The 12846-nt window shown below is 31.7% G+C and overlaps 1 protein-coding gene across 1 annotated transcript; it reads right to left on the bottom strand.

Moving 5' to 3' along the window:
• Nucleotides 1-5154: 5154 nt before the first annotated feature.
• On the bottom strand, nt 5155-12529 carry LOC149476863 (beta-1,4-glucuronyltransferase 1-like). Its single transcript, XM_089711219.1, has 4 exons — nt 11430-12529; nt 9197-9317; nt 7244-7369; nt 5155-5968 (listed from the first exon to the last, which is right to left on the bottom strand). The coding sequence occupies exons 1-4, from the start codon at nt 12527-12529 to the stop codon at nt 5759-5761; spliced, it is 1557 nt and encodes a 518-aa protein (XP_089567345.1). The 3' UTR covers nt 5155-5758.
• Between the last annotated feature and the right edge of the window lie 317 nt (nt 12530-12846).

The raw sequence follows: 12846 nt of genomic DNA, 5'->3' as shown, positions 1-12846 counted from the left end.
TCGCATAAGCATAAAGATGGTATGAACAATAAGTAGTTTTTGCTAATTAATACACTTCTAATAACAATAACTAAAATCTAAATAAATAATCTTATCGCCAAGAGAATAATGAAAATAACAACCATTGACGTACAACCTTGTTTATGCAACCTACAAAAGAAAAATCATTCTTTTTTAGTAGTAGTTTAATAAAGTGCTATTTCTAAGTGGGCACAATAAAAGCTTACATACAAAATTAAAAAAGCACGCCTTTGAATAACATAAATAGCTTTTCTTTGATTGTTTGAAAGCCAATGGTAAAAACGTCTTAACAGCGTCTGAATAGAATGAAACTCCTACACAGTGTTCAAACATGGTTCCTAATAAAGGTCTATATTTATATTCTATACACTGCCATAGACTACAGAATAAGTATTTTATAGATATCAATTTTGGAACCATTTGTTTCAAATTTAGTGAAATTACTTAGATCGAAAATTTTTCGTATTATTTATTTGGATCGAAAAATTTTCCAAAGTATATGACTTTTGATATTATCTATATGTAAACAGTAATTTCAACCGTAATAGATGTTATCTTTTATTGATAATTTATTAATGATATTTAATTAGAAAGATATAATATGTACCTATAATAATCTTATCTTATCTTATATATAAAATTCTCGTGTCACAATGTTAGTCTGCATACTCCTCCGAAACGGGTGGACCGATTCTCATGAAATTTTCTGTGCATATCGGGTAAGTCTGAGAATCGGCCAACATCTATTTTTCATATGTACCACGGGCGAAGCCGGGGCGGACCGCTAGTATATATATAAAAATGAATCGCAAAATGTGTTGGTAAGCGCATAACTCGAGAACGGCTGAACCGATTTCGATAATTCTTTTTTTATTATATTCCTGGAAGTACGAGGATGGTTCTTATGTAGAGAAAATGTAAACATGTACCACGGGCGAAGCCGGGGCGGACCGCTAGTCTTATAATAATTATGGTTCCCCTTTTGTATATTTCTTGGTGTGGAAAATTCTTGTAGATATTTTAATGTATGAGAATATTGTATCTACATCATACAAAATTCTCTTTGCCATAAAGAGCGGAAATATGAAATTTTTATATACTAAAGCAGTATATTTTTTTACATATCTCCATAAATATGCATATTGCAGTGGAAAATACATATCGAATAAATATCTTTGTCCGTCCGATAAACCAAACTCATATTTCTGTTCTGTGGAATATTTGTGTTCATTTGTTTGTCCATAGCTTCCAATAAACTGCTTTGTTTACGCCGTTCCGCTCTCTTGTGTGTTCAGGCCGATACTAATCATTATTTGCTTACTATATCATATGTCTATTAATAGTCGTATTGCAACTTTATTTAATATATTTTTTGTATTTGCTTGAGCTTTTGGGTTATTATATTTTGAAATTAAGCAAGGATATTCAGAAAATAAGGCAATAATTATAATAATTATATATATAATAATATTTTAATAACTAGGCAATCCTACTTAATTATTATAAATGCGAAAGTTTGTGAGAATGTGTGTGTGTTTGTTACTCTTTCACGCAAATACTTCTGAACCGATTATAATGAAATTTAGCACACATATAGAGTGTAACTTGGATTAACACATAGGTTAGGTTTTATCCCGGAAATCCCACTGGAAAGGGAACTATGCGGTTTTTTCTTTGAAAACGCGGGCGAAGCCGCGGGCCGAAAGCTTGTATACATTAATTCTGAGACCACCTAGTTCCACAGGCTTTCCTTTATACATTTTTTATTTATTTCAAACAACAAACATGTATATTAGATATTATAATATGAAATGAGGATGCTTTGAAATATAATATGGTTGAAAACAGGTCAAATTCACTAATTTCCTTCCTCCATTTGACATGAGGGAAATTTGTTCCCGAGTTTCCTATAAATATTCAGAGTTTTATTGACCGATGGACTCCGGTAGGGAAGGAAAAGATTTTCCTGTTTTGCCAAAGTTCCGTAACTTGACTTCTCTAGCGGATATCGGTCGTAAGCGAAGATGTAAGATAGTTGTATACTCTGTATATACATATTTACATAACGACCTCTTTATATTCCTATTTGAAATACAATTATGGGAAAATAATGTTTTGGTTTGTATATCCCTTTTTCTTTCATCAATATTTTCTAAATCTTGTTTTTGTAGATACTTTGTAATCTTTTATTCAAATATTCTTTCATCAGAAATTCTTGGGTATATTATATTTATTAAGTCGTTTATTTTTTTTTTAAATCATATTTCAACACTATTAGCTACGCATCAAAATAACTCAGACATGTTAACATCAATGATGAACCTATACAATGTTGATATTCTATTTACATTTGATAGTCGATTATAAAGGTTGAAGTATTTATTTACTACCTATACTTTAATATTTTCAGTATATAATATAACAAAAGGGAAAATTGTCTGAATTAAGGTATATAAATTCAATTATTCTATTATTCTTAAGGAACAGGTCAAGTATTAAAAATACTATTTCGTTAAATATTTTTTACATGTTCATCATCATCATCATCATCATCAGCCCATATATGTTCCCACTGCTGGGACACGGGCCTCCTATGAGGGTACAGGCCATAATCCACCACGCTGGCCAAGTGCGGGTTGGCGGATGACACATATCGTCGAACTTTTGATTCTTCGACATGTCGGTTTCCTCACGATGTTTTCCTTCACCGTTCGAGCCGTTTGTTTTACATGTTACGATGAAGTATTTCTCTATCATATCTTAACGTTTTTTCAGTTTAAAGATAATATTTTTTAATTAAATTTGTAAGCGAAATCTGTAGGCATAAATAGCAAAGTATGCAAAACGTTCTTTAAATGCACCACCAATAAGCCAAAGTATAAAAATAATTATGAAGAAATCGTGAACATTTTCTCTGAATAACTCTTTTTCACATCGTTATTAAAGTTCACGCTTTTGCATAAACTGGAATAATAATTTTAATGAATGAATGTAATCTAAAATTCCTGGCATTTGTATGAACTTTATTTCTCTTGGAAACGACTGTTTTAAATAAAAACCTATTCAATTAATTGAATTAACCACCGTTTTTACTATTTAATCTTTCTTCGTTTCAGTTAAATGCTTGTGTACTCTTAATGTACTCTTACTCTCAATTATTTTACATGGTCAAAGGAGGTCAAAGGTAGGTAATGAAAGAAAAAATGTAGCTATGATAAAATTATTATTTTTGTCGTGACTTTTATATATAAAAATACATTTTTGGTAAAAAGGAATTATGTGTTCCTTTGCTTTGTCCGTTTTGCTTCATTAGAAATAATGACAAATTTAGAGAATCCTATAGTATATATTTATCTATGTTCAAACTCATACTCTCGTAGCTACTTGCTACGGTGTTGCTACGTCGTAGCCACGTAGCATTTCTCTTGTTTACCCGCAAAAAATCTACAACGAGCGAGACAAAAGTATATTATTGTAAGATTAGGGTAGATAAGGGATTAATAAGGATGGGAAATCAGGTGAAATAATCTAAGCCATTAATATCATATCAAAATTTATTTTTTAATACCATTTTGAGGACGAAATGACATAAGAAATGATAAATTTACAATGTACATAATTTTGATACATATAAGTAATTCAAATACAACTTTTAATAGAAAAATTATGATGACGAATTAATAATTTTAAAACATCCAGATTATACTGTAAAAGCTGTCATTTTTAATGTCGCCAAGCATGTACGTTATTCCAAAAAATTAAAATAATTAGTCACTAAAGTGTTATATTTCGCTTTGAAATATTACATACATATAATTACATATATCTCAAGAAATTATTGTAAATAAAATATTGCATAATTTAATTATAACAAAAAAATAACGTTATTTAATTATGTTACACATATATCATTAAATAATACACTTTTCAACTTTATTTGGCCGGTTACACAATCTGCAAGGAACATTATTTGTAAATGTTAACTACGATAATATTGCCTGTCTATTTTTTTAATTTAACATTAAGTAATCTTTTAACAATAGTCATACGTATCATGAATCTTATTCGTAAATAACTACGCATACATTAAAACTTTACATGAAAAGTAATATTGTGAGATGCTTCTGTATTTTACTGAACAAAAAATAGAATTTTGAAAATATAATCATAAACATAGAATACATATAATCATCTAAATATCATACTAAATTAAGGCAATATAGTCACACTATGTAATGGAAGCAAATTCAGTAATTTTGTTATAATATTGCTATAAATACTTAAACCAACCGAAAGAACCGAAGATATACACAAAGATCAATACAGATGAATAAGGATCCTTTACAAAAGTATTTTACGTCGAACAAGAAAGAAATTATTAAGCATAAAATAGGGAAACTCCGCTATTATTCAGTAAGTTCACAACAAGTAATCACAGTAGGGAGGAGCAATTGAATAATTCATAATCCTACTAAAAATCCCAAAGTTTAGCGGAGACATCCCACTCTATGCAAACTAAAAGTTGGAAGACCTTAACGGTTTTACATCTAGTGTACATTTCCTTTACATTAAGAAGTAGTTCAACCTTCAAGCTATTAAAATCTAATAATTCAATGCGATACATTTATTTTTCGTGATACTCACGTAAATATTTTTGTCAATTATTTATGCATTAAAATGTATTTTATTAATAATAAACTACGATTATGTTAAGAATTCAAAATTCGACAGATTTTTTATTAAGTATGTTCGACTATTTTCAACTATTATTAACTTTTTCACATACCTTACATAACTTCTTATACCAAAGGGAATTTTCTTAAGAAAATGGCGGGCTGTAAACAAAAACAAATGATACCTATTTGTATCATTTATATACGAAATGTATAAATGTGTGGCTTTGTTGTAACATTATCTTGATATTTACTGTGTCTTTAAATAAGTACAAGTTTATTTGCGCTGGCAAAAATGGGTTTGAATTATATAGATAATTTTATATGCCAAAATTATCGTTACCGATTTTACACTTCCTAATATTTTACTTAAGGACCAGTAGTAACAAAATGTACATGATAAAAAAAATACTTAATGAGGAAAACGTAAACTAACAATCCAATAAAATAGCATGTTTACTATACGTTCGTATCGGGGAGGAAATCGCTGCGTTGCCTGTCCATAACTTCAGGCCATATTACTTTATGACCGTGATCAAGGGAGCCCTATGCTTCCTTTGAAGGTTCCTTCATTTTTACTTACGGAGGGTCGATCTTTAATCACTTTAGACATATTATATAGCTTTTATTGCTAAACAACGCGTCTATTTGCTTTTGGCAATTTCTACTAATATTGAAGAAATATTGTGCGAATAGATCTTTCAAATTTTTGAAGATTTAGATAGTGTTATTAAAATATGTATTTTATGATTAAATCCCAAAGAATAGAAAAGGAGTAATCATACGCTGGTATTTTGATTCAAAATGACGTCTTTGATTTGGTACAGTCTAATAATATGATACAAAACTGTGACAACAGTGACAACATTTACCTACTACGTAAACTGTGAATATATTACACGAACAAAAATAATGTTAGCTATAAAAATAACATTTAATCATATTATTTTACATCTCCGTTATAACATCGAACAGAAACAGACCATCAAACAAATAGTAGCTTCAATTACAATTAAACAATTCTTGAATACCATTGAAACAATTCAACCAAATACAGAACATGTTTAATTCAACTGTCCACACCCCCATGTCAATTTGCATTTCGGTCGATCTGGGTAATTCTGTTTGAAGGAACTTATGATGCCCTGGTACCTCTGCCGGTTTATTGTTTGTGCTCTTGCGTTGTTCGATGTGTTCTTGCTGATTGCGGCGTGGCAGAGGAAGCCCCCGTCGAGGACCACCATGCGATACTCTTGAAGACAGAGTTCTAGCATCTAGAAGAAAGTTTTAGTGTATAAGGTTGAACGAAGTGTAATAGAATAGCATGTAGCTACGACGAGGAGGTATTTGTGTAGTATATGAGTGCATTTACATCAAACGAGCGAATGCTCATGACCCCACTATGTCAAATTAATTTAGTGTAAACAGGCGTAGAGCATTGTTCGAAAAGATTCTATGCAATGTTGTAATACTGAACAACACTGAATATGAGTTTTCGTTTACACTAAAAGATCATGAAATAATGCTCTTGCTCTAGTTCTAGCTCTATGTTCGTTTAATGTAAATGCACGTTAGAGCAATGTAAACAAGAAAACACGCACAAAATATGTTTAGTTTTGTCTTCACTTTTTGTATGTGTGAACAAATACAGTCATTATTACTACTACCGTGCATATTATAAGAAATTGCGTGATAAATATATTGAAAATCTCTTAAGACTTTTTTTAGATAGTGTTTCTCCAAAACATATAAAGTATTTCATTAGAAGACAACACAATTATTTTTTATTTTATTGTATCTAAATAATAATAGTATTCCTAATAAAAAGTATATAATATTATAAAGAGGAAAGGTTTTTATGTATGTATGTATGGTTTTCATGCATAAACTACTGGACCGATTTTGATGAAATTTGGCACAGGTAATCTTTAGACCCTGAGAAAGAACATAAGCTACCTTTTATTGCGAAATATGTACCACGGGCGAAGCCGGGGCGGACCGCTAGTAAAAAATATATTTACGATCCGGAGTATTATTATTCCTACCTTCTAAGAAGTTGATTAAACCAATCATATTGCCGTAAGAAAGCTTCCCGATGAATTTAATCAAAAGTTTCAGAGGAAATGAAATACCTCCGCATTTTATACCTTTTGCTTTTCAAAAGAATATTGATATTTAATGAAGCCTCTTGTGAAATATCTTTAATGAATTGTTTAGAAATCAATTCGCGAAAACTGTTTTGTAATAAGAAATAAAAGTCTTCTTATTTCTTACCCTAAATCCGAAAATATCTGTTGCCAAGGATAATTTTCCAGCTTCTTAAAGTTGGCGATATTTTTCCGTTGTTCTCAAATACGGAGAACATTTAATACTAAATGTATTCAACATTAAAAGCATTTGATTGGTGAAACAAAGAGAAAGAACCTCCATCGTATTGTTATACCTAAATGAAATAAGTACGAAAACCATTTAAATATTACAACACTTTAAACATTAGGTAACATGCGGCCTCCTGTATTTAGATTATAAGAGAATAAACATTAGTTTACCTGTGTCATCTTATCCTGTTTTCCCTCCCAGGATAGACTCTCACTGTACCATGGCTCCCGGTGAGTGCCGAAGTAAAGAGGCTCCCAGCGGTGGTAAGGGTACTCCCGGCGGGCTATCAGCATTGGCTGTGAAAATAGCTTTTATACTAGCAACATATTTATATTATACTAACAATTAATAAACTAGCTGAGCTTCGCGGTTACACCCGCGTGGCTCCGCTTCTGTTGGTCTTAGCGTAATGATCTTTGTTGCCTATAGCTTCATCGATAAATGGGCTATCTAACACCGAAATAATTTTCAAATCGAACCAGTAGTTCCTGAGATTAGCGCGTACAAACAAACTAACAAACTCTTCAGCTTTATAATATTAGTATAGATTTACATTGCAACCGATGTCCTTACTATATGGTGACCAACTAAATATGTGTGCTCGTAATTACTCCGAAATATAACATATTATCTGTGCAAAACATTACTTCAATCCCGCGCTATTAGCAAAACAAACAATTCAACTAACAGAATTCTTTAGAAGATTAGACCATTTTCATGCATAAATAATTTGTAACGTTAGTTTACTAAAGAATAAAATTAAGAACGAATATAATGTGACTTTTTAAACTATATGAGTATACAGTTGCTTGTGCCTTCAATCGAGTACTCGAATAAAAAGATAACCATTTTAAATTTAAACGCATACAAAGTACAGTTCAACCTAAAACATTCATCATGATTTAAACTTGTCCCTAACATAAATACATGTCGCAAATTCTGTTAACCAGTTTAACTCGGTAAATGTTGGTGGCTTTACCCTGGTCGCATATTACTAAATAGTTATAACGTAGTATGTATACATGAAACTTTACCAGTACACGACTGCTAGTTAGCGATGAATAATGTGTTGTCTATTTCAGATCCTATAGGATACATTGTTCACTGGTGGTTCACTGTACATCGTTAATACTTTATGAGCGGTTGCTTGATAGAATCTTGAATAAATAGAACAACGGAAATCAGTATTCCGAATACTAACAGAAGATATATTACTTCCGAAAGCCCCTGTTACACCATCATCTTGTACTACTTCTTCTTTTATTAAAATGACTCGTATCTTAAATATACTTACCTATTTTACTTAATCACACAAAATCAATACAATGCTGAAGAGTTTATTTGTTTGCATGAATGACTAATCTCAAGAACCACAGGTCCGATTTGTAAAAATATTTCACTGTTACATAATCCATTTATCGAAGAAGGCTCTATATCATCACGCTAAGACTAATAGGAGTAGAACTATGTGGGTAAAATGGCGGGACAGAAGTAGTATAAAATATGAGAGAGATATCCTAAATAATTTATAAACTTCTATAACAATTAGAAAATACTCTATAATTAAGCTAGTTTAATATAGTCGAGCGACACACAATTATGTAGCAATTAGTAAGTTGCCACTATAGGGATATAATTGGATCCTTCCAAGATTGAAGCATCAGCCACTCGCGAATTAGGTTGACGTCCCGCCATGATGGATCTGCTTATAGAAAATGGCGCGGAATATGACAGAGATGAAGGAGTTATAACAGCCTTGATATTAATATTATTACGCAGGCTTATATTAGGTACATACCTACGTAAGTTATACAAAATACATAGCTAGTAATGATGTCACGCTAAAAAAATATAAAGAAGCTATTTTTGAAAAAAATTAATAAATAAGGAACAGAACGATTATTATTAGTATTTGAACCCGCGTGCTTGTTGCTTAAAATGAATTTACGAAAAAAAATTATAACCAACTACTAAATACGGAAGTAATGTGAAAAATTCCATCTTAAAATGGTAATATTACAAGCTAACATGGGCGATTAGACAACCTACTATAGAATTAATGAGTGTACCTACACAAAGTAATAAATACTAAGTAAATACTCTATACATAAATGTACACAAACCTCCAGTATGGCTGGTGAAGGTCGCAGTAACCACGTCTGAAGTCCAGGAAACCGTTGGCAATGGGAACAGACTTTCTGGTGGAAATACATGGCGCGGTTCGATGTCACCATGTTCACTAATCTATGTAAACGACAACAAACAGAATATTACATGATATGAACATATTGTAGACACTCGCTACAGAAGTGTTGGTGACGAAATATAAGTAAAAATGTCGCCACCGAGGCTACATTGTGTGCGGTGTGCGTCTGTACAAAATATATAAAATATAAATATAGTTTGAAAAACTAAAAAACACGCTTTCAATATAGTTACTTACAACTAAAAAGTAGAAAATAATTCTTAATCTAGGAATCAAGCAATAACCAATACATAGTATATTTGAGAAAAAAGCGTGGGGCGCTTTCATGAGCTGATTAAACCCACAAGGAACCCTACGCTTTTTGATCTGATCGCTGATCCTGGCTGTCCTTATCAGTATAATAGAATAAATTTATGATATTATTGTATTGTCACCCGACCTTGATAAGTACAGAATGTGAATAAAATCCGTCGGTTTTAATCGGGTCAAAATCGAGTCGAAAGGAGTCGGTTACATACAAACATACAGGTGAAGCTAATAAAAGCGTGTTAAAATGAGTCAGTGGCTGTGGTCGGTGGCCCGTTTGCGCCAACTCTAAATATGTTTTTGAATACAAGATAAACGTAACTAGTAGATAAAAGAACCCAAAGTACTCAAACCATGGCATAAAAGTGTAGGCTTATGAAATAAACCAGCATTTCAAATAATAATACAATATTATGTCGGTAAAATATGAAAAACTACGACTAAGAATAATTTAAAGACATTTTAATGTGACGAAGTTATAATAAAATGTTTCTACGAGATAATATCCACTAGGATGAAGTTACGAAAATCTCCAAAATGTATAATAACTTTATAACACGAAACTTTATTAAAGAAGAGGTTTAATTAAGAAACCTAATATTGGTCTGAGAAGGTTAAGAGGAACTTTATTAAAATATAATTTTGATACTCGGAATAGAAATTATTACTGATACTGTATAAATATCTGCCTAGTCAATATCAGATGATTCGTAAAACCGAAATTTAGCGACCGAGAGAAATTTTCAATCGAATTAAAAGCTAAGCGTGCTCTAAATTGTATGAATAAGCAATTACAATAATTTAAAGTCAAAAACAACATTTTCCGTCTATCGCGTTTCCATTAATTTTTAGAAAATTTGAAAAATTTGAATGAAAGCTTCAAAGCTAAATAATCGCGGATAAAAACATATTTCAATTTATTACTCTAATTTAGAGCTGGATTTTGCGTTCACATTTTTTATTTAAATTAAGAGTTGTACCTAGCTGTTATTTCATTTGTGTTACGTTTTATTATAAGATCAAGATTAAAAAAAATTTCTTAAAATCCTGCTTTAAAATGATAAAATATTACCAGAACTACAAGAAAATAGTTTTATAGATAAATATTGCACCTTATATAATTTTCCACAGACAACGCCACGCGATTCAAATAAATTTATTGTTTCAATTGTAATTTGTAAAACGAATTTACGCGACAGCATTCTATATTTTCATCCCATCTGCTAAACGGTGTCGTAAATTTTACACAAGAAATATAAAATTTAAAACCCTATCATCGTAAAACTCGAAGGACCATATGCCATATAATAAAATAGAGTGCGTTGAATCAAATTTAGCTAAACTATTTGTAATATCCAATGGTTATCTATATCTATATTTTATTAAAGCTATAAATAATTTTTAGGATTTTTAACCTTATTAAATTTGGAAAATAACCATTGCGAAAGTTATTACAATACCTATTACTAGACTAAATATTATAAGGTCGTTAAATACTTATTAATTAACTATGTATATACTAATGTTGGATTTTCAAAATTATATCGCAAGTAAATTGGTCCTCTATCAGTTAAGGATGTTATATTGTGATCCTTTTATGTTGCTTACTTACTATTAAATGCGTTTAAGCTTTAAATTCTAGAACATTATAAACTGCCGGAGCGAGGACCAACTTACGTAGTAAGAGGTATTTCTATATAATAAAATGTGCAAGCCCTCTTTACACTGTTTCTCAGTCATCTACCCTACTTTGTACAGATTTAAAATCAAAATATAAACGCGTAGTGTATATTTATAACTGTCAGTCCTACACGTCGCAGTAAAAGCACAATTTATCAACTTACGTGTCTTTGTCGTGAGGTATCTCCTCTCCCCTTTCCACTTCAAAGAGCGGCACTACAAAGACTGTCTTAGCGAAAATACAGCCCTCGTCACGTTTCTTATCGCCCATAAGTTTCCGCACCATTCTCAGAAATTTCGGCGCTAATCCATCGCTCGGCACCATTTCTATATCTGACACAATAAAATAGTTTGTCTTTGATGCATTCCTAGCGACATTCCTTCCCACGTTTATGGGATATATCATTTTATGATCGCGCCGAAACGTCGGAATGTCAAGCACTTCGGGGCCGGAGCAATCAACGAAATGCAAATTCGGTGCGCCTTCCTCCTTTTTGCTTATTTTCGCCATCATGCGTTCTATTTTCTTTTTCCTCACCCATTCTACATATCCCGCCCTAGTTTTTGGATTCAAATTCTTATATCTTTCCAATTTATCCCTTAGTATTTCTTCTACGGAAACATTTGACGTTGTTGTAGAAATTTCTGTGGTAACTATTATCTGTTCCGGTTTTCTTATTTTTGGCGGATGGCGTTTTGGATAAAAAAGATGTAATGATACTTTCGACATACCTGGATAACAAGAGCACAACTGTTTCATTATCTGAATTGTAATGTCCATATCATAATTAGGTACGTAAACAGCTAAACTGATTGGCCCGTCCCAATATTTGGCAATTTCAGCAATGTGATAAATGAATTCCGGGGTCGCTTGCGTCGCATACGTCACCGCATCATATTTGCTGTTATTGGCATATGCCATGCCCCTGATTGCGTTATAGATGACTCTGTACGGTCCATTAATTCCTGCTTCGGGCGTCGTGAATATTGGAAATGTCCCCCAATCGATATAATTTGGTAAACCATAGTTGAACTGGCAATAGCTACTGTTGTCGTGAGGGTATCGTCCTCGTAGAAAAGCCCCTGGTCTGTATTCAAAGTCGCCAACTTGTGGAGAGGCATGAGGGTGCTCATTATGTTTGAAAGCATAGAAATGAAATATCACAGTAAGAGTTACTACAAAGGTAATAAATATAAATAAAGTAGAGTGTCTTCGGGTTAGTCTATACGTATATGCTGCGCAAACTCGTATACATCTCGACATCGTTTTAATTCATTATATTTTAAAAGAGAGGTTAATTCATAGATATGTTTTTTTAAACATTATTGCGATATTTGTGCTATTTTAAATTGGTTCAAAACATGTTTATTGGAAAACGTCTGTAAAACGATATATTTAAAAGGTCCACTGTATTAACGAAAAAAGGGATTTTTGTCTAAATACGAACACCTTTGTTAACGAAACACAAAAACACGGGATCAAATTTTGTTGCACACACACATACACGTTGAAATCACTTTACATTTATCGTAACTAGGAATAGAATTTTAAATATTGGGATACTTTGCTTTATTATTGTA

The sequence above is a fragment of the Colias philodice genome, chromosome 26 (assembly GCF_061535455.1).
Source record: "Colias philodice isolate Cphi_HAF_F1 chromosome 26, ilColPhil1 Martin Lab GWU primary, whole genome shotgun sequence".
Lineage (NCBI taxonomy): Eukaryota > Metazoa > Arthropoda > Insecta > Lepidoptera > Pieridae > Colias > Colias philodice.
Note: the sequence above shows the minus strand (reverse complement) of the source record. Positions and strands in the feature narration are given on the sequence as shown.